At 43.8% G+C, this 23844-nt stretch overlaps 1 protein-coding gene across 1 annotated transcript in view; it reads right to left on the bottom strand.

The window, feature by feature from the left end:
- Positions 1 to 22302, bottom strand: part of LOC128693250 (carbohydrate sulfotransferase 4) — an 80017-nt gene extending 57715 nt beyond the window's left edge. Inside the window, exon 1 of the mRNA XM_070089353.1 lies at positions 22050 to 22302. Within this exon, the coding sequence (XP_069945454.1) occupies positions 22050 to 22069 (20 nt within the window). The 5' untranslated portion in view covers positions 22070 to 22302. The remainder of the gene's footprint in view (positions 1 to 22049) is intronic.
- Between the last annotated feature and the right edge of the window lie 1542 nt (positions 22303 to 23844).

The following is a 23844-nucleotide window of genomic DNA, read 5'->3' as shown; positions in this document are numbered from 1 at the left end:
TTCCCGAAGATTAAGACTTTGCACTTTTCCTCAGTGAACTTCTGCCACTTTTCAGACCAATGCCATCTTCCTGTGACTCTGTCGGCCTATTTTTATGGTATCAGGGAATTTCTTATCATATAATTCCATCAACAAGAGCATCAATATAAATTATGAGCAGCGAGGGACCAAAAACTGATCCTCGAGGACATTCTACAGAACAATTCTTTAATAATAAGATTTATATCTTTTTTTTTCCTCTAGACAGAGTTCTGAACAAAGTTTATTTAAAACCGAGCTCTAAAATAAGCTGTTAAGATCAAAACGTCAACTATGAAGATTGGTTTGGCACAATACATTTATCATAGAGCAAAAGATGACAGAGACAGTGAAGAAACCAAAGACAGGCGGAGACCTGCTCACGGAGGACAAGGAATTATACGAAGAAATTACATACGTCACTGTCTTGACAAGCAAACATGACCACACCTGTTATGGCGGACACACACACCACTTCTAGCAAACTTCGCATTAACAAAAGGGGTAATTTTTTTCTCTCATTCTGGGTTCCGTGGGCGGCCGGAGGAGGAGGGAGGGGGGGGGGAGGGCTGACCTTTCAGGTATCTTCTTTTCCTCATGGAAATTTTCAGAGGTCTTAGGTGTTTCTACACGGGTAATATTCCACAACTTATCTGTATCGCATAACTCATTATTCAAGATACTGTAGGTTCAGGGCTCTCACTACCTCCCTGTGAAAGACTCCGTAGATATTTTTTTTTTTTTGGTAGATTTCCCAGTTGTGTGTGGAAGATTCCTGATAAACTAATATACTTTCTAATAAGCAACGTATATTGTAAGTCCATCACTTGGATATCTTTACTGTACAGTTCGACAATACTACTGGAACACTGCTGTATACTAACGGCTCCCTTCAAGGCAGGCGAGATTCCTGAGCCGGAATACGTACAGAGAACTTTCACTGCCTTTATACATTCAGACATCTGAACTACTGGAAACACTTGAAGTTTCTCCAACTGCATTACCTGAAACATAGACGAGAAAGGCATATCATAATTTACATCTAGAAAATCCTGAAGGGACTGGTCCCAAACATGTGCACCGAAATCATTCCGATCGAAAACAAGAGATTTGACAGACGATGCAACGAGTACTCCAAAGAGAAATCTATTAGTGTCAGAGGTCCTCGACTTTTCAACGTTCTTCCTTCGTTTATAAGAGAAACTACCAACAATTATCTGGCTATCAAGAGAAACCTGAACACATTCCTCAAATCAGTTTCTGACCAGCTGGGCTGTGGTTCGTACGTTGGGCTGCGTGCAGCCAGCAAAAACAATCTGGTTGGTCAAATGTTAATCCAGTGGAAGACCTGGTCTGGGATTGGGCCTAGGGGACAATGACCACCGAAAACATCCTTCAAGTATCCTTCAGGTAAGTGTTACACACGGATCTTAGTCATCAACTTGTCGGTACTGGAAACCAATAAAAAAAACTTGTCAGAGTTAACATATCAGAAGCAGCAGAACCGGAAAAAAAAAAACATATTTCCTTGGATATCGCATTAAGGAGCGGTAGCTCAAGAAAAACCGCTTGACAAATTCTTCAAACAAAACAACAGACACGAGAGCGGTCAAACTATCTGTTCTCCTAACATTCAATAAGGCAACAGACGGGAAGCATTATATACAGACCAGTATCACTGACATGTATCTCGTGCAAGGTTATGATGAAACAAGACTAGTGGAACACCTTGAGAACACTCAATATAACAGAGCACCAACAAGGATTCGGGAATGGAAAGTTTTGCCTTACGAACATAACAGACACATGACATGCTGCCAGAGGTCACTGGTACGGCTGATGGGAGGAAGAGACGGATTGTTTGCATAATCCTCGACTGTAAGAAGAATTTAGCCAGTACTGCATATAAAATTGATTGCCAGATTGAAGCAGCAGGCGAGGGTATTGGGAAACATATAATGTACAATGTATGAAGGGCAGGAAAGAGTTATAGTGAGAGAAGGAGCATCAGTAGGAGCTAAAGTAAACAATAGTGACCTGGTCTAGGCCCTATACTGTTTATGGTGTTCGTGAACTACCACTCAGGAGAAACTCTCATACAGAGCTGTGTTCGCAGATCAAAAACGGCTTGTGAAGAGAATATAAACATAAGACTGAAAGATACCACAAAACACTCTGAATAGGCTGCATAAATCGTCTACGATGCGATTACTAGAGATAAAACTCAGTAAATGTAAAATAATGAAAATTGGAAAAAGGAGGAAAACCTGAGGCATTATACCCAGAGAGCAAATCACAAAATAAAACAACGAAAATTTTCCGAGAGTAAACAACAGGCCCATTTTTTGCCCTCGAAAGAGTAGCACCAGGAATGTACTGACGCCAGAAACTTTAATCGGGAATCATTTCATGCACTGTTCACCACATATGTTAGATAAAACTTAATTGTTAAACTTTTATCTAGTATAAAGCACTTACGAGAAGCCTACACCTATTACGGAGGTTATGAAATGTGCCTCTGGCGATATGCTTGGTACTATGTTCACCCTCTAAGTCTTCCGTCATGAGTGAGATTTGAAGCTTCTGTCCCTAGAATTAGAGAAAGAATTGACATTTGTGACTAAGTAAGCATTACAACTCAGAAAAGGTACGAAGAAGGAGCACGAACTGATTACATTACTATTAAGGAACAGGTGAGACATGATCACGACATACAAAGTTCTCCAGCAGCATGGACAAAGACCAGGATGAAGGGAAGATGGGAGAGTAAATAAAAGTTGAACACTCAGCTCAGAAACATTACTAAACACTTACGGTAATAGATAAAACCAAACTTTTCACAATTATAAAATTAAACTACACACAAATCCCGTAAGTTAGCAGAAAGTGACGAGGCGAGCAAGGAGCAGGAGCTCAACACCCTCATACTCTTCTAGGCAATCGCACACATGGTCCCTAAGGAAGATGATGGGTCTCCTTATACGAGGGTGACCATGGGGAGAACACTTAAAAGCTTGCCTTCTAATGTACACAGTGCGTAGGCAGTGTGTTTATGGGGTGAGGCGGGAGACTGAGTAGCCTTGTTTGAAGGGGATTACAATGTCAACCTGAAAGGCTGTTTTCATGCACAACCCACTCCCCTCCATCTTATCCCAACACCTGTGGCACCCCCGCCACCCCAACACACACCACCTGGGACTAGGCTTCACCAGAGCTCATGTCGTCACTAAGGCCATGCCTCGTCGGGCCCTTGCAAACTTCAGGCAGCCATGAGGGATCGTGCTCACTGACACCTGCACAAGGGGCAGAACTGGAAATTACTTGCCTGATACATAATGCAGGAAGGAGGACTCCAGCCACTGGAAAAGGTCATCTCTTTACGTGAAACAACGGCTGAGAGATGACTTCACCTTCGAGTCAGCAGACTAGGAGTAACTACGCCCACAGTGGTCGTGTCACAGCCTGATATCACAGAGCACTAATAGGTAGTGATTTTTTTTATTTCAGTGGGGTGTGCAGTCTAGCTCCGATAGACTAGCGGATGCTTAACATATCATTATTTGGCAGAGACACGTGTCAGGAAGCGCTTGTTCTGTGTCCTGAGAAATAAACCTCCACCATCATCAGTGGTTGTGTCCACAGTTTTGACGAGTGAAAAGCCAACTTCAGTTTCTGATTGGTGCCTCTTGTATAGACCGAGATTGTTTAATAGGCCAACGTTAGTAGTACGGACAGTTGGTCAGATTATTCCTTAGGTAAAAGTCGCCTGACACGTTTCTTTTGAAATAAAAATAACATTTTAATTTAGTGACCCTTTATCGTGGTGCGAGAGAAACAAACATGAGTTTATTCGCATTACTGTAGATAGAGGCGCCCCAAGACACGTGTGAAAGTGAGATGATTTGTAACCCTGGAGGTTACCTGGAGGTTATTCCGGGGATCAACGCCCCCGCGGCCCGGTCCATGACCAGGCCTCCCGATGGATCAGGGCCTGATCAACTAGGCTGTTACTGCTGGCCTCACGCAGTCCAACGTACGAGCCACAGCCCGGCTGATCCGGCACTGACTTTAGGTATCTGTCCAGCTCTCTCTTGAAGGCAGCCAGGGGCTTATTGACAATTCCCCTAATGCTTGATGGGAGGCTGTTGAACAATCTTGGGTCCTGGACACTTATGGTGTTTTTCCTTAGTGTACCAATGGCGCCCCTACTTTTTATTGGGGGCATTTTGCATCGCCTGCCCAGTCTTTTACTTTTGTAGGGAGTGATTTCTGTGTGCAGATTTGGGACCATTCCTTCCAAGATTTTCTAAGTGTAGATTATGATATATCTCTCCCTCCTGCGTTCCAACGAGTACAAGTCAAGTGCTTCCAAGCGTTCCCAGTAGTTAAGGTGCTTGACAGAGCTTATACGTGCAGTAAAGGATCTCTGTACACTCTCTAGATCTGCAATTTCACCTGCTTTGAATGGAGATGTTAATGTACAGCAGTATTCCAGCCTAGAGAGAACAAGTGATTTGAAAAGGATCATCATTGGCTTGGCATCTCTCGTTTTGAAAGTTCTCATTATCCATCCTATCATTTTCTTTGCACGTGCGATCGTGGCACTGTTGTGATCCTTGAAAGTGAGATCCTCAGACATTACTACTCCCAGGTCCCTTACATTATTTTTCCGCTCTATTGTATGGCCGGAGTCAGTAGTATACTCTGTTCTAGTTATTATTTCCTCCAGTTTTCCATAACGGTAAACATCATATTGTTTACCGTTGCCCACTGGAAAACTTTGTTTATATCTTCTTGGAGGTTAACCGCGTCCTCAGCAGAAGACAGCCTCATGCAGATCCTAGTATCGTCGGTGGTCAGGATAAGGTAGTCAGAAGTATCATTAATGATATACGTTACCGACAAGTTGATGAGTAAGATATTGCAACGCTTAAGTATCCATTTACGAAACTTCTCGCCTGTCAGAAGGCTCCATCAGTGGAATACAGAGGTGATGACAATACTGGAGACAGTGGAAGTGGCGAGGTAGTTTTGATATGATCAGTCCCTCAGTCTTTATAGAAGGCCGTCAGTCCCTTAGTAGCCTGCTATTTAAAACTAACTTTCCAACACACTCACGTGGTAAAATGGGATGACTTCTCCACGGTAGGTATCCACCCTTTTTTCTGCGGCTTCCCAGAGTTGACCACTCCAGCTGGTCGAATGCAAACATAAAATTTGTTGGGTGCCCACTTCTGAGGGGCATCAAACAAACTTTTGCTTAAGAAGTAAGCAACACCGCAGCTGGGCGACTAGCCTAAAGAGTCAAGTTTCACTCTCACCCAGCCACTGCTCTCTGAGTACCTAATCTATTTTTAAAGTCTTCAGACTACGTCACTACAGTTTCTTCCACTCAACTATATATTAATCAGACCAGTGCTTGTGAATATCCGAATTTGATGAATAAAACTGAGAATCGGTATTGTACATCATGTATATCACTGTACATCATGTCAGGTGTTAATGCACTCTGACACGCGCTCTCCTGGGTGTAGGCATTTAAGCGCATTATTTTGAGGGGTTTCAGTTCTCTGTTAGTCAAAGTACAAACTTTCTCGCATTAAGTTTGATTACATGCTCCATATGGTTTATGAATGCTGCAGCTATTATCTAAAACTTACCTAAATTCAACCATACCCTGCTGAAATATTGAGAATTATAAATAACTCAACCGCATATAAACTACACTGTAATGTTTTTGTGACTCTTTATATCCATATAAACAACTTACAACTGTTGCCAGATTATTAATATTTTATATAGTTCATGAACACTAACTTTACTTAACTATCAAAACTTTGGGGCCCAGCCTCTGGACACTTCATAAGCCTCAAGTCCTTTGACTGCCTCCCACTGGAGAAGTATGGGGTGCATAATAAACCTATTGCAATAAGGAAACTTTCTCATCACTAGATCACTCATTGAGACATTACATCAGCCAGATTTCAGAGGTCAACATTAACTAATCTGAGGCATAGTAAAAACAACCTTGGTGTAGACCACAGCTGTGTAATAGAGGAAGTTTCTCTCTGGGCAGAGTTCTACCATGACACGACACACGCGGTCCAGAGTAAAGGTCTGCTGGTCACCGAGTGTTTTATAACCACACTAGTTGACAACACTTACCAGCTAACACTCCAGTCATCTTGAAGGTCCTCAAGTGTCCTCACAATACTTTTTTTTATAAGAAATGTCACTCCTGATAATTTCACAAATTAGCTACAATTCCCATCTATCTTTATATATCTATATGCATTAATTTTTGATATAAAGAAATATAATTGAAGATCCCATCAGACGTTGACCAGCTCTACCTGGAGTTCATTACCTTTGTACCTTGTTCAGCTATCAAAACTTTGGGGCCCAGTCCCTGGACCCATTATGTACCTCTGTAATCCTTTAACTACCGCCCACAGGATGGGTATGGGGCCCATAATAAACATATTAAACTAAATTTAAACTAACGTTTCACACCTTTGAAAAACTAGTGTCCATAATTTTGAGTAACTAGAAAAAGATTATCGAGCGAAATTCAGAGGAAATAACATTAACTCCGTTATGCTTTTTTTTTATTTTAGCCCAGACTGACAGGTTAGACAAGTTCTTGGTTCACAATGAGGCGAGTAGGTGTGTGGGGCAGGAGGAGCCTTGTGCCAGGATACATTGAAGGATATCCAGTGTTGGGCAGGGAGAGTGAGGGAGGTGAAGGGAGAGTGTGGGATGACTGAGGGAGAATGTGCAAGGAAAGAGTAAGTGACGGAAGGATGGAAAGAGAGAGAGAGAGAGAGAGAGAGAGAGAGAGAGAGAGAGAGAGAGAGAGAGAGAGAGAGAGAGAGAGAGTCATCACATCACAGTGAATATTGTTAGTCTGTTCATTTTAAGTTTTTTTTCAAAAGTACCATGTTAAACTTGTCTGTTGTAGAGCAACCTCACTGACTCTACTGTATCCCATGTTGAAGCAACCTCACTGACTCTACTGTATCCCATGTTGAAGCAACCTCACTGACTCTACCGTAACCCATGGCAAGTCTTGCTGCTGCATGACATCAAGTGCCTCCATTCAGTGAACAGAGGATCGAGCCTTCAGCGCACCCCGAGCTGAATAGCCCACACGGGTTTAGCGCTTCACCATTTTTAGTGACCGGCGAACTGCTGCTGGAGCCAGCAGGCAGAGCCCAGGTGAAGAACAACAGTGGATATTATAAGTGAAAGTGAACGTGCGCTCACGGCAGTGAGTGAATCACTCGGCCACGACCAGTGTGCTTGCAGTTAACACAGAAATAAACGCTAGTAGTTTACATCTAGCCTCGGTCGACTGCCAGTAATACACAATAAAGTATAAACGAAAGTAATATATACAGATGGATGGTTCAGTTTCTGGATCCATTATGTGCCTCTGTGACGTTGAGGTACAGTCTCTGGACCCATTATGGGCCTCTGTAACGCTCCGATAGTCTCTGGGCCCATTAAGTACCTCTAATTATTTGACTATCGTCCACAGGATGGGTCTGGGGTACATAATAAATATATTAAACTTACACAACGAGGAAAAATTTTTTCGTTATTAGGTTAGAAAGTAGTCTAGAATCAAAATCTAACCTATTATAGTTTACCACACCGCCAGTAAATGCAATAATGCGTGAATGGAGAAACACTGCCAACTGACTGGCAGATAGACAGTTAAATAATCATTATTTTTTCATAGTAATGTGACAGTCATTTTCTTGACGTTCTTAGCAGCAATGATAGACTGATGTTCATGAAGAGTTCAGGCTGACACAACGAGGGACGTACAGTGACGTATGTAAGGACAGATACTACATGCTTATACCTTTCTCTGGTGGTATTGACGATCATGCTCATCCTGCGGATGGCAGTCACACCTGGACCCATTACGTACCTCTGTAATCTGTAAATACCTTTGTAACTTGTCATGATTGTGACTAGACCTACCTGGAGTTCATTACCTTTGTAAATTGTGAGTTCATTACCTCTGTAACTTGCTCAGCTATCAAAACTTTGGAGTCCAGTCCCTAGACCAATTATGTACCTCTGTAATCTTTTGACTACCGCCCACAGGATGGGTATGGGGTGCATAATAAAGATATTAAACTAAAACTAAACTGTGGTAGTCACATCATACACGTCCTGTGGTAGTCACACCATACACATCCTGTGGTAGTCACACCATACACATCCTGTAGTAGTCACATCATACACATCCTATGGTAGTCACACCATACACATCCTGTAGTCACATCATACACATCCTGTAGTTGTCACATCATACACATCCTGTAGTAGTCACATCATACACATCCTGTAGTAGTCACATCATACACATCCTGAAGTAGTCACATCATACACATCCTGTAGTAGTCACATCATACACATACTGTGGTAGTCACATCATACACATACTGTGGTAGTCACATCATACACATACTGTGGTAGTCACATCATACACATACTGTGGTAGTCACATCATACACATACTGTGGTAGTCACATCATACACATACTGTGGTAGTCACATCATACACATACTGTGGTAGTCACATCATACACATACTGTGGTAGTCGCATCATACACATCCTGTGGTAGTCACATCATACACATACTGTGGTAGTCGCACCATACACATACTGTGGTAGTCGCACCATACACATACTGTGGTAGTCGCATCATACACATCCTGTGGTAGTCACATCATACACATCCTGTGGTAGTCACATCATACACATACTGTGGTAGTCACATCATACACATACTGTGGTAGTCACATCATACACATACTGTGGTAGTCACATACACATACTGTGGTAGTCACATCATACACATCCTGTGGTAGTCGCATCATACACATCCTGTGGTAGTCACATCATACACATCCTGTGGTAGTCACATCATACACATCCTGTGGTAGTCACATCATACACATCCTGTGGTAGTCACATCATACACATCCTGTGGTAGTCACATCATACACATACTGTGGTAGTCACATCATACACATACTGTGGTAGTCACATCATACACATACTGTGGTAGTCACATCATACACATCCTGTGGTAGTCACATACACATCCTGTGGTAGTCACATCACACACATCCTGTGGTAGTCACATACACATCCTGTGGTAGTCACATCATACACATACTCTCAGTAGTAGTAACTGGTTACTACTACTGAGACTGGTAACTGGTTACTATCGCCGAGCTCTCAGTAGTAGTAACCAGTTACCAGTCTCAGTAGTAGTAACCAGTTACCAGTAACCGTCCGTAGACTCAACGACCAACCGTCTCTGCCTGAGTCACGGTCTTTCATACTGTGCTGACCTCAGCAGTATTCAAAGGCCCCCTCACATAGGGTACTGCAGCCGGCTAGTCAGTATTACGAGTGTAACCAAGGAGATAGGTACGGCTGGCAAGGGCTCACTCCACATACAGCAATTATACGTAATAACAGCCTACGTGAGTATTTCTTCCCTAATCCACGTATCGAACTCCCACATGATAATACTGTGGTAGTCACATACACATCCTGTGGTAGTCACATCATACACATACTGTGGTAGTCACATACACATCCTGTAGTAGTCACACCATACACATCCTGTGGTAGTCACATCATACACATCCTGTAGTAGTCACACCATACACATCCTGTGGTAGTCACATCATACACATACTGTGGTAGTCACATCATACATATACTGTGGTAGTCACATCATACACATACTGTGGTAGTCACATCATACACATACTGTGGTAGTCACATCATACACATACTGTGGTAGTCACATCATACACATACTGTGGTAGTCACATCATACACATACTGTGGTAGTCACATCATACACATACTGTGGTAGTCACATCATACACATACTGTGGTAGTCACATCATACACATCCTGTGGTAGTCACATCATACACAAAGAATGATAATGTGCACCAAGGCATGAAGCATCACGTATCAACAGTTGGAATAATTTAAAAAGGTGCAGGCTACATAGACAAAGCCAGCAGACCTAGAGTAAGCAGCACCAGTGTGGAACCCACATGGAATTTGGTGCATCAAACTGTATTGAACACTTTTCAATACAAGGTCAGTACTCGTATAAAGACGGAAACTTAGATTCTCTGCTAAAGAGGACCTCCAACGGAGGTCGAAATACAAAATCAATACTTGTTTCCGTCTTCATGTGGATAAAAAGTTGAGAGAAAGTTGTGAGAGTTGCCACCTGACTGGAGGTGGAGATGGAGGTACATGACTGGAACTACAGCTAACCCAGATTGATGCCAAATCCATTCGGGCTTAGCGTCATGAAAATCATATTTGAGAGAGAAGAGGGATTAAGAGAGAGATTTGTTATTTCAGCTTTCTTCTAATGAATGACAAGTGTTTGAGGCTTTACTGTTAAGGTCAACGTTTTCCGGACACCCAGCCTCTCACATCTTCAAGAACAGCTAGAGGAAGTTGGCAGTTACACCTCACGACGGGCAATTAGCAGCACCTCTACTCTAGTTGTACTGTTTTCCAGGACATCACACCATTAGCGATCATTCAGTCTTCGGCTTACATTTTCAACACATCATCGCAACAATTACACACTAGAGAAAGAAAGTGTACCACTGTAGGATATACAAGTCATCTGGCTTGTTGACATTTCTGTTCCACAGATGCTGCAGCTTCCCTCTCTGCCCTTCATGTCACAACGCCTTGGCTGCAACAATACCATAACTTCAACAATACCTTAGCTGCAATAACACCATAGCTGCAACAACAGCAATACCTTAGCTGTAAGAATACCTTAACTGCAACAATACGCTGAGTGTAACAAACCGCAATCCTACAAATTGTAAATAAAATGTTTGGTCAGTGGCGAGACATTAGCAAGGAGAGAGTAGAAACAGTGAAAGGCTGTAGTATTATCAAAGTAGTGCCACATAGGGGATGCAGAATGTTGATAGTGCCAGGTGAAGGGACAGTGAAGGTTAGGTAGTGCCAGATGAGGGGACAGTGAAGGTTAGGTAGTGCCAGATGAGGGGACAGTGAAGGTTATGTAGTGCCAGATGAGGGGACAGTGAAGGTTAGGTAGTGCCAGATGAGAGGACAGTGAAGGTTATGTAATGCCAGGTGAAGGGACAGTGAAGGTTATGTAGTGCCAGATGAGGGGACAGTGAAGGTTAGGTAGTGCCAGATGAGAGGACAGTGAAGGTTATGTAATGCCAGGTGAAGGGACAGTGAAGGTTATGTAGTGCCAGATGAGGGGACAGTGAAGGTTAGGTAGTGCCAGATGAGGGGACAGTGAAGGTTAGGTAGTGCCAGATGAGAGGGCAGTGAAGGTTAGGTAGTGCCAGATGAGAGGACAGTGAAGGTTATGTAGTGCCAGGTGAAGGGACAGTGAAGGTTATGTAGTGCCAGATGAGGGGACAGTGAAGGTTATGTAGTGCCAGATGAGGGGACAGTGAAGGTTAGGTAGTGCCAGATGAGGGGACAGTGAAGGTTAGGTAGTGCCAGATGAGAGGGCAGTGAAGGTTAGGTAGTGCCAGATGAGAGGACAGTGAAGGTTATGTAGTGCCAGGTGAAGGGACAGTGAAGGTTATGTAGTGCCAGATGAGGGGACAGTGAAGGTTATGTAGTGCCAGATGAGGGGACAGTGAAGGTTATGTAGTGCCAGGTGAAGGGACAGTGAAGGTTAGGTAGTGCCAGGTGAAGGGACAGTGAAGGTTAGGTAGTGCCAGATGAGGGGACAGTGAAGGTTAGGTAGTGCCAGATGAGGGGACAGTGAAGGTTAGGTAGTGCCAGATGAGGGGACTGTGAAGGTTAGGTAGTGCCAGTTGAGGGGACAGTGAAGGTTAGGTAGTGCCAGATGAGGGGACAGTGAAGGTTATGTAATGCCAGATGAGGGGACAGTGAAGGTTAGGTAGTGCCAGATGAGGGGACAGTGAAGGTTAGGTAGTGCCAGATGAGGGGACAGTGAAGGTTAGGTAGTGCCAGATGAGGGGACAGTGAAGGTTATGTAATGCCAGGTGAAGGGACAGTGAAGGTTAGGTAGTGCCAGATGAGGGGACAGTGAAGGTTATGTAGTGCCAGATGAGGGGACAGTGAAGGTTAGGTAGTGCCAGATGAGGGGACAGTGAAGGTTAGGTAGTGCCAGATGAGGGGACAGTGAAGGTTATGTAATGCCAGGTGAAGGGACAGTGAAGGTTAGGTAGTGCCAGATGAGGGGACAGTGAAGGTTATGTAATGCCAGGTGAAGGGACAGTGAAGGTTAGGTAGTGCCAGATGAGGGGACAGTGAAGGTTATGTAATGCCAGGTGAAGGGACAGTGAAGGTTAGGTAGTGCCAGATGAGGGGACAGTGAAGGTTAGGTAGTGCCAGATGAGGGGACAGTGAAGGTTAGGTAGTGCCAGATGAGGGGACAGTGAAGGTTAGGTAGTGCCAGATGAGGGGACAGTGAAGGTTAGGTAGTGCCAGATGAGGGGACAGTGAAGGTTAGGTAGTGCCAGATGAGGGGACAGTGAAGGTTAGGTAGTGCCAGATGAGGGGACAGTGAAGGTTAGGTAGTGCCAGATGAGGGGACAGTGAAGGTTAGGTAGTGCCAGATGAGGGGACAGTGAAGGTTAGGTAGTGCCAGATGAGGGGACAGTGAAGGTTAGGTAGTGCCAGATGAGGGGACAGTGAAGGTTAGGTAGTGCCAGATGAGGGGACAGTGAAGGTTAGGTAGTGCCAGATGAGGGGACAGTGAAGGTTATGTAATGCCAGATGAGGGGACAGTGAAGGTTAGGTAGTGCCAGATGAGGGGACAGTGAAGGTTAGGTAGTGCCAGATGAGGGGACAGTGAAGGTTAGGTAGTGCCAGATGAGGGGACAGTGAAGGTTAGGTAGTGCCAGATGAGGGGACAGTGAAGGTTAGGTAGTGCCAGATGAGGGGACAGTGAAGGTTAGGTAGTGCCAGATGAGGGGACAGTGAAGGTTATGTAGTGCCAGATGAGGGGACAGTGAAGGTTATGTAGTGCCAGATGAGGGGACAGAAGGTTAGGTAGTGCCAGATGAGGGGACAGTGAAGGTTAGGTAATGCCAGATGAGGGGACAGTGAAGGTTAGGTAGTGCCAGATGAGGGGACAGTGAAGGTTAGGTAGTGCCAGATGAGAGGACAGTGAAGGTTAGGTAGTGCCAGATGAGGGGACAGTGAAGGTTAGGTAGTGCCAGATGAGAGGACAGTGAAGGTTAGGTAGTGCCAGATGAGGGGACAGAAGGTTAGGTAGTGCCAGATGAGGGGACAGTGAAGGTTAGGTAGTGCCAGATGAGGGGACAGAAGGTTAGGTAGTGCCAGATGAGGGGACAGTGAAGGTTAGGTAGTGCCAGATGAGGGGACAGTGAAGGTTAGGTAGTGCCAGATGAGGGGACAGTGAAGGTTAGGTAGTGCCAGATGAGAGGACAGTGAAGGTTAGGTAGTGCCAGATGAGGGGACAGTGAAGGTTAGGTAGTGCCAGATGAGGGGACAGTGAAGGTTAGGTAGTGCCAGATGAGGGGACAGTGAAGGTTAGGTAGTGCCAGATGAGGGGACAGTGAAGGTTAGGTAGTGCCAGATGAGAGGACAGTGAAGGTTAGGTAATGCCAGATGAGGGGACAGTGAAGGTTATGTAGTGCCAGATGAGGGGACAGTGAAGGTTAGGTAATGCCAGATGAGGGGACAGTGAAGGTTAGGTAGTGCCAGGTGAGGGGACAGTGAAGATTAGGTAGTGCCAGATGAGGGGACAGTGAAGGTTAAGTAGTGCCAGATGTGAGAACAAAATGTCAGACTGGTAGTTTCAAACTTTGTAAAGTACTTAGACTAGACAGATCATCAAAGAACATCAAAGGTAAAAGTAACAACAAACTTTTAAGTAAAAATCCACAACTCAAATGCTAATTACATCAAGCTAAATTAATCAGCATCAGTATATTTCATCAAACTCCCAATGTCAAAAAACTCTTCCAGAAGTTCCCCGAGATCCCTACAGGCTCCCCGACCATCAGAAGACTTGCTGTACAAGTCTCGTGTGTTCTGATGATCAGTGCATCTGACATTGTTCTGAGAAATTTTCAATATATTTGCAAGTATTTGTTCATTCAGGTCAGCGTCTTCAAAAAGATCTGTACTCGCATCTGTGTCACGACACATTACAGTCAGTACAGAAAAAGTTGATAGTTTGTGGTGACAACCTTTCTGGAAATATGCCATGACTTTGTCCACTGTAAGTAACGCATTAAGACAAACTTAGTTTTTTCTGTGTACTCACCTAGTTGAGGTTGCAGGGGTCGAGTCCAAGCTCCTGGCCCCGCCTCTTCACTGGTCGCTACTAGGTCACTCCCCCTGAACCGTGAGCTTTATCATACCTCTGCTTAAAGCTATGTATGGATCCTGCCTCCACTACATCGCTTCCCAAACTATTCCACTTCCTGACTACTCTGTGGCTGAAGAAATACTTCCTAACATTCCTGAGATTCATCTGTGTTTTCAACTTCCAACTGTGTCCCCTTGTTGCTGTGTCCCATCTGTGTGTGTGTGTGTGTGTGTGTACTCACCTATTTGTACTCGTCTATTTGTGGTTGCAGGGGTCGATTCATAGCTCCTGGCCCCAACTCTTCACTGATTGCTACTAGGTTCTCTCTCTCCCTGCTCCATGAGCTTTATCATACCTCGCCTTAAAACTATGTATGGTTCCCGCCTCCACTACTTCACTTTCTAGGCTATTCCACGGCTTGACTACTCTATGACTGAAGAAATACTTCCTAACATCCCTTTGATTCATCTGAGTCTTCAACTTCCAATTGTGACCTCTTGTGTCTGTGTCCCATCTCTGGAACATCCCGTCTTTGTCCACCTCGTCTATTCCGCGCAGTATTTTATATGTCGTTATCATGTCTCCCCTGACCCTCCTGGCCTCCAGTGTCGTCAGGCCGATTTCCCTCAACCTTTCTTCGTAGGACAATCCGTGTGTGTACTCACCTATTTGTACTCACCTATTTGTGGTTGCAGGGGTCGAGTCCTAGCTCCTGGCCCCGCCTCTTCACCGGTTGCTACTAGGCCCTCTCTCTCCCCGCTCCATGAGCTTTATCAAACCTCGTCTTAAAACTGTGTATGGTTCCTGCCTCCACTACGTCATTTTCTAGGCTATTCCACTGCCTTAAAACTCTATGACTGAAGAAATACTTCCTACTATCTCTCTGACTCATTTGTGTCTTCAACTTCCAATTGTGGCCTCTTGTTTCTGTGTCCCCTCCCTGGAACATCCTGTCTTTGTCCACCTGTGTGTGTGTGTGTGTGTGTGTGTGTGTGTGTGTGTGTGTGTGTGTGTGTGTGTGTGTGTGTGTGTGTGTGTGTGTGACCTAATTCATGTCTGCATAAATAATTCATTACGATTGTGACCAGATATGAACATGTAAACAGTTCATTGCCACAGTAAGTTGCGGCACAGTCCCTGGACCCATTATGTTCCTCTAAACTTTTGACTACCGCCCACGGGATGGGTATGGGGGTGGAAAAATAAACACAAAAGCAGTGTAATGCGTGCCTTTATCGACAGCTTTCCGCCCACACAGTGGACTTTATCAAGTCACAAACAGATCTACCCGGGGAAAGAGAACATATGGTGTGGAGAGCCAGGTGGAGAATGTTAGCTAAGCCGGATTGATGTTTATTCTTCTATCGTGTTGGTATTTTGTACCATTCATCCCCATGGGTATTAACTGCATAATAAAGATATTAGACTAACTGATGACAATCTACATCTCAACTTGTGAGTTTTGAAGAAATTATTATCTAATTAGGTGGGTTACTGACATTATTATCCAGCAGGTTGGTCATCAGTCCTGGTCATGGACCGGGCCGCTGGGGCGTTGACCCCTCGGTACTCCCTCCAGGTATACTCCAGGTATAACTGCCTCCCGATTAGTGGACGGAGGCCTGAACCTTCACTTCTCCCAGATCTAATTGACCCACACGAGTTTAACGCTCCATGGAGAGGATATTATTATTACAGCTTTCTGTGAATTTTAAAGGCAGGATGGACACAACAGAGGCGCCTTCACTGAAACTGGTTCAGGAGAGAAACTCCTTCAGGTTGAAAGTAAGTTGAAAATATAAAAAAAAACATGACACGAGCGAGAGAGAGACAGAGACAGAGAGACAGAGACAGAGAGAGACAGACACAGACAGACACACACACAGACACACACAGACAGACAGACAGACACACACACACAGACACACACACACAGACACACACACACAGACACACACACACAGACACACACACACAGACACACACACACAGACACACACACACAGACACACACACACAGACAGACACACACACACACACACAGACACACACACACAGACACACAGACAGACACACAGACACACACACAGACACACACGCTCCAGGGATGGGACACAGAAACACGGGGTGACAATTGGAAGCTGAAGACCCAGATGAGTCAAAGGGATGTTAGGAAGTATTTATTCAGCCATAGAGTAGTCAAGAAGTGGAATAGCCTAGCAAGTGACGTAGTGGAGGCAGGAACTATACATGGCTTTAAGATGAGGCATGATAAAGCTCATGGAGCAGGGAGAGAGAGGACCTAGTAGCACTCAGTGAAGAGGCGGGGGCCAGAAGATGAGTCTCGACCCCTGCAACCACAATTAGGTGAGTACACACACACACACACACACACACACACACACACACACACTTAAAGACAGATAATAATAGAGAGAGATTGATAGAGAGAGAGAGGGAGAGAGAGAGAGAGAAGAGAGCAGAGAGATTATTATTACAGTCCCTCGAGCACTATACCCTCATGGATTATACTGCCCCTATGCAATGAGACTTCATCACATTTGGTCCTGTATATTGTGCAAAGCAACAGCACACAAGCAACCTCAACAATGCAAAATTCTCTATTGGCTTCCTGTACACATGTATACTATGTCCAGACACAGGCAATATATACAAAGTGGGCAGTTCACAGCTGTTTTGCACGACTGATTATTATCAGTTATTAAAAATACCGAGAATACCCCACTCGGAGAGGGTGTATAATACACTCGGCTGACTCGGCTCCTCTCAACTGTATGTTGTATTTAATGTGTCTGAGTGTCTCCCATCTCCAGGTGCTGTGTGGGTCCTATGGGTTTACCGCTTCCCATGACTATAACAATATTACGACTGATGGGCGCAGGGTTAACCCATTTCTCCATCCCCCCGAGGCTTTCCAATGATTATATAAATAATAATAATAATAATAATAATATTAATATTGTTATTATATTCACGAGGAAGCGGTAAAACCGTGTCAGACAGTCCCTGGGGTATGGGAGGTTCACGTTAAAGACAGGGAATTCAAGACTCCTTCACCATAATCAAAGGTTTCAATATGAAATACTCTCATAACTTTTTTAGTGCATTGAGACATCAACGCTGGGCATGACTAGTGGCATTATGATCAACACTGGGTATGTTGGCATTATGATCAACACTGGGTATGTTGGCATTATGATCAACACTGGGTATGTTGGCATTATGGTCAACACTGGGTATGCTCGCATTATGATCAACACTGGGTATGCTGGCATTATGATCAACACTGGGTATGTTGGCATTATGGTCAACACTGGGTATGTTGGCATTATGGTCAACACTGGGTATGTTGGCATTATGGTCAACACTGGGTATGTTGGCATTATGGTCAACACTGGGTATGCTGGCATTATGGTCAACACTGGGTATGTTGGCATTATGATCAACACTGGGTATGTTGGCATTATGATCAACACTGGGTATGTTGGCATTATGATCAACACTGGGTATGTTGGCATTATGATCAACACTGGGTATGTTGGCATTATGATCAACACTGGGTATGTTGGCATTAAGGTCAACACTGGGTATGCTCGCATTATGATCAACACTGGGTATGCTGGCATTATGGTCAACACTGGGTATGTTGGCATTATGGTCAACACTGGGTATGTTGGCATTAAGATCAACACTGGTTATGCTGGCATTAAGGTCAACACTGGGTATGCTGGCATTAAGGTCAACATTGGGTATGTTAGCATTAAGATCAACACTGGGTATACTGGCCTTAAGATCAACACTGGGTATACTGGAATTAAGGTCAACACTGGGTATGCTGGCATTAAGGTCAACATTGGGTATGTTGGCATTAAGGTCAACATTGGGTATGTTGGCATTAAGATCAACACTGGGTATGCTGGCATTAAGGTCAACACTGGGTATGCTGGCATTAAGGTCAACACTGGGTATGCTGGCATTAAGATCAACACTGGGTATGCTGGCATTAAGATCAACTGGGTATGCTGGCATTAAGGTCAACATTGGGTATACTGGCATTAAGGTCAACACTGGGTATGCTGGCATTAAGATCAACACTGGGTATGCTGGCATTAAGATCAACACTGGGTATGTTGGCATTAAGGTCAACACTGGGTATGCTGGCATTAAGGTCAACACTGGGTATGCTGGCATTAAGATCAACACTGGGTATGTTGGCATTAAGGTCAACACTGGGTATGCTGGCATTAAGATCAACACTGGGTATGCTGGCATTAAGATCAACACTGGGTATGCTGGCATTAAGGTCAACACTGGGTATGCTGGCATTAAGGTCAACACTGGGTATGCTGGCATTAAGATCAACACTGGGTATGCTGGCATTAAGATCAACACTGGGTATGCTGGCATTAAGATCAACACTGGGTATGCTGGCATTAAGGTCAACACTGGGTATGCTGGCATTAAGATCAACACTGGGTATGCTGGCATTAAGATCAACACTGGGTATGCTGGCATTAAGATCAACACTGGGTATGCTGGCATTACGATCAACACTGGGTATGCTGGCATTAAGATCAACACTGGGTATGCTGGCATTAAGATCAATACTGGGTATGCTGGCATTAAGGTCAACATTGGGTATACTGGCATTAAGGTCAACACTGGGTATGCTGGCATTAAGATCAACACTGGGTATGCTGGCATTAAGATCAACACTGGGTATGTTGGCATTAAGGTCAACACTGGGTATGCTGGCATTAAGGTCAACACTGGGTATGCTGGCATTAAGATCAACACTGGGTATGCTGGCATTAAGGTCAACACTGGGTATGCTGGCATTAAGATCAACACTGGGTATGCTGGGATTAAGATCAACACTGGGTATGCTGGCATTAAGACTGTTCCTGATTTCTTTTACATTTATAGTTTTAAACCATGAAAATTACTCGTTTGAGCTTAAATATAAACTTCATACACATTTATATGTTTGTGATGAAGGATCACGGACGTGCATGACGTCATCTGCAAACATCTCTCATAATTTTAATTAATGTTGCTTCTAAAAGAGTGAAATCAGCGAGCTTGAGAAAGTCACATGTTCAACTTGGTTTACTAGTCAGGTTTATCAATGATACAGGTTTACTGGCATGGAACAGACTGGTTATAAATGACCATAATTTTTAAAGGGGTGGACCGGTAAGCCAGCGGAAGGCCTCGGTCAGATGACCAAAAGCTCCAAAGGCGGGTCATCATCTGACTAAGACCCGCGTCAGGAAACATTTGTCCTGTTTCCTGACGAACCTTACCTAACCTAACTGGCATGGATGTGTACCACGTGTAATTTAACACCCAGTCACCTTACACTCACACTCTTTCTCTCTCTACGTGTGTGTGTGTGTGTGTGTGTGTGTGTGTGTGTGTGTGTGTGTGTGTGTGTGTGTGTGTGTGTGTGTGTGTGTGTGTGTGTGTGTGTACTCACCTATTTGTACTCACCTATTTGTGGTTGCAGGGGTCGAGTCATAGCTCCTGGCCCCGCCTCTTCACTGATTGCTACTAGGTCCTCTCTCTCCCTGCTCCATGAGCTTTATCATACCTCGCCTTAAAACTATGTATGGTTCCCGCCTCCACTACTTCACTTTCTAGGCTATTCCACGGCTTGACTACTCTATGACTGAAGAAATACTTCCTAACATCCCTTTGATTCATCAACTTCCAATTGTGACCTCTTGTGTCTGTGTCCCATCTCTGGAACATTCCGTCTTTGTCCACCTCGTCTATTCCGCGCAGTATTTTATATGTCGTTATCATGTCTCCCCTGACCCTCCTGTCCTCCAGTGTCGTCAGGCCGATTTCCCTCAACCTTTCTTCGTAGGACAATCCCCGTAGCTCTGGTGAAGGTCACGTCAATAATGGAAGGCAGGGATGTCCTCGGATTGAGATTTCAAGGAAATGAGAAACCTTATTATAGTGTGACACGTCACTCAGCTCCCTGGGTTGTTAATGATGTTTCAGCAACTGGGTGGCTGTGTTGGGGATGTGTAGTGGCTAATGGCCAGTGGCTGATCATGTAAAATGTACGCCACTCCCCTTCAAAAAAAGGTTTGCTTTGCAAAAAGAACTTTTGATTTTATTCTATGGTATCCTAGGTATAAATGGCCATTGCTTCTAGACATCTACTTCTGTTGGCCTTTTTGATGATGTGGGCGTCCTGCCAAGCCATAAATGTGTGAATGTTCGTCTCTGTAAACAACAGACATTTGTGCTGCTAGTCCTGCCTGGGGGCTGGTTTTCCTGTTTCCTGGGTGTTAATGTCAGATGATTTTCCTGTGTACTGTTTAACACTACCTGCTCAGTTAACAATACCGACTCCTGCACTAGTGTTTTGTTTCTGTTCTAGTTATTTCTCTTATGGTTTTGGATGTGACAACTCCTACAGCGGTGCCATTTGAAAGCCTGTCTGATCATATCAACTATTTTCCCCATTATAAAAACACTGACGTGTGTGTCGATGTTATCGTTTTATAGGTGTTCAGTACTTTCTAAGCCCGTTGTCTGAAATTCTGGATACAATGTCATAATTTCGTGAAAGCTGGACCATTCTTCACCTGTACATGGATCTGACCCATACCTATGAATTAGGGAGATGAAAGGTTGGTGTGGGTGCTTGCGAATGTTACCGTGCATGCGCATGCGAGCTTGCTTAATTACCTATTTGTAGCTGGGGGAAAACAGAGCTACACATGAGCGCGCGAGTTAATTACCAGTTTTTAGCTGCAGGAACAGAGCTGTGCTTGAGTGCGCGTCTCTGTACACCCAAATAGGCATCTCTCAGTATAGATGCGCAGTGTAGTTTGTCTTTATTTAAGTGACTGAAGTATTCTTGATGCTGGTGCACAAACGAACTACTTAACACAAATTCAATAAATATACTTTGAACTTTGACTAATTAGTTACATAACAAAAAGTTAGATCAGCGTTGACAATTCACGAGTCAAAATGGCCTCCTTAGCAACTCGTGACGAACGAATTTGCGCAATATCTGAAAAAGACCCAAGACACCAATAACTACATTATCAGTAATTATTCGACTGGTGATAGCGATGCAACCCTCTGACGTACACAAACTCACCATCACAACGGCAGCACATAGCATCATATGTTTTGTTTTCCTCTCCAAACAAAAAAAATATTTTTCATAAATACTGACACGAAGACTAGGGTAAATTCATTAAAAAGATATCATAATCAATTAAATTTAATTTATGAATAGTTAACATGGTTGTATATAATATCAACCCTGGACCCATCGTGTACGTCTGTAACCCTTTGACTACCTCCCACAGAATGGGTATGAGGTGCATAATATATTTAACTAACCCAAATGGTGCGGTTAATTATCAAGAATAACACCGCCACCATAACATGCATGAAAATATGGTACATTCCCTTGAGAACCACACAACACATGGTAAAACACAAACATGATGTCATACAAGTGGATGTGGAGGAAGTCATAACACTGAGCAACCAGTGACAAAACATCAGTACATTCGATGTAAAAAAACTGTAAATATTTGTGGTAAACACTTCCTTCACTAGGCCAGAAATGCAAGTCCAGGGTGTGTTACTCACCTTAGAGAGAGAAAGTCCATTGTCCAGGATCCGTCGTAGCACTCGCTTTTCGAGAAATATTAACAGTCTGAACAGCACGTGGGTGATTTCAAAGGGATCGCAAACACCAATCTCACCCGCCTCCCTGGATCTCCCTACTTCACATATTAGGCGTTCACTAAGATAGCCCAGAGCTTCACCAAGTGCTACACGACATGCTCAGAGTGGAGGTAGCGTCGCTGTCGGTGCAGCACGTCCAGTGTGCCAGACTAACCCAGCAAGACTGACAGAAAGTTACCTCGCTCACCTGCCTCACCATACCTAATTTTATTTATTATTATTTTTATTATTATTATGATTACTATTACTGTTATTATTATTATTATTATTATTATTATTATTATTATTATTATTATTATTATTATTATTATTATTATTATTATTACTGTTATTAATATTAAGTTATTATTATTTTTAATATTTCAACTTTGAAGCGCTCAACCCGTAAGGGTCATGCAAGGCCTCGGGAGTGAGAATTTATCAGAGTTGAACCGGTGTTGAGGGTAATTCTAATCCCATGGATCAAGAGCCCTCCACCAGCATCAGGGCTCCCCAACACTATCACTAACACGATGGCCAAAACACCCAAGTTTTTTCTTTAAATGTGTTAAGAAACCAACGCTGTCTATGAGTTTTCTCTTTTTTCACTGCAGGTACAGGGGGAGAGTGAAGGTATTAATACTGCAGGTACAGGGGGAGAGTGAAGATATTAATACTGCAGGTACAGGGAGAGAGTGAAGATATTAATACTGCAGGTACAGGGAGAGAGTGAAGATATTAATACTGCAGGTACAGGGAGAGAGTGAAGATATTAATACTGCAGGTACAGGGAGAGAGTGAAGGTATTAATACTGCAGGTACAGGGAGAGAGTGAAGGTATTAATACTGCAGGTACAGGGAGAGAGTGAAGGTATTAATACTGCAGGTACAGGGAGAGAGTGAAGGTATTAATACTGCAGGTACAGGGAAAGAGTGAAGATATTAATACTGCAGGTACAGGGAGAGAGTGAAGATATTAATACTGCAGGTACAGGGAAAGAGTGAAGTTGGTGAAGGTATAGACGCTCAGTCGTTAGAAAGTTATCAATTCGGGAGTGTGCTGAAGTTATACTGTGTTCTCTGGATGTGCTGTAACTAATGAGCATAATTAACTAGATGTTTTTTTCGGCCGCTGCGAGATCTGAGAAAGGTATCCCCGTGTTGCATAAGATAAGAATTTGCTCGGATTGTTAACCGCGGAGGGTTAGTTACCCAGAATAACCCAAGAAAGTAAGTGCTTCATCGAGGACTGTCTGTCTTATTTCCATTGGGGTCCTTAAATCTGTCCCCCAGGATGCGACTCACACCAGTCGACTAACACCCAGGTACCTACTACATGCTTGCTAGGTAAACGGGGCAACAGGTGTAAGGAAACACGCTCAATGTTTCCACCCCTGCAGGGGATCGAGCCACGACCACTCAGTGTGTGAAGAGAGAGTGTTGCGTACCAGGCCACGGGACATTCCAGTGCCCAACTCGCTGCAGGAATAATACAGAAACAAAAAACAAGCACATAAGTTTCTTTATATGTGCGGGTTATTTGTGTATTGTTCCAGTCACGGTATTATGCTAGTTTATTCTTCAGAACAGAGATACAAGTTTTTTTTTTTTTAAACAAATAAGTTTTCCAGGCTAAGATGTCCCAGTGAAGCTAATTATTGGCGTTTCAGATATGTAACTAATCAGGAGCTTTTACAAGTTATCACATGGAAACTAA

Source organism: Cherax quadricarinatus, chromosome 28 (assembly GCF_038502225.1).
Source record: "Cherax quadricarinatus isolate ZL_2023a chromosome 28, ASM3850222v1, whole genome shotgun sequence".
Taxonomy (NCBI): Eukaryota; Metazoa; Arthropoda; class Malacostraca; order Decapoda; family Parastacidae; genus Cherax; species Cherax quadricarinatus.
The sequence above is the reverse complement of the archived record's forward strand: the minus strand, read 5'-3'. Positions and strand labels throughout refer to the sequence as shown.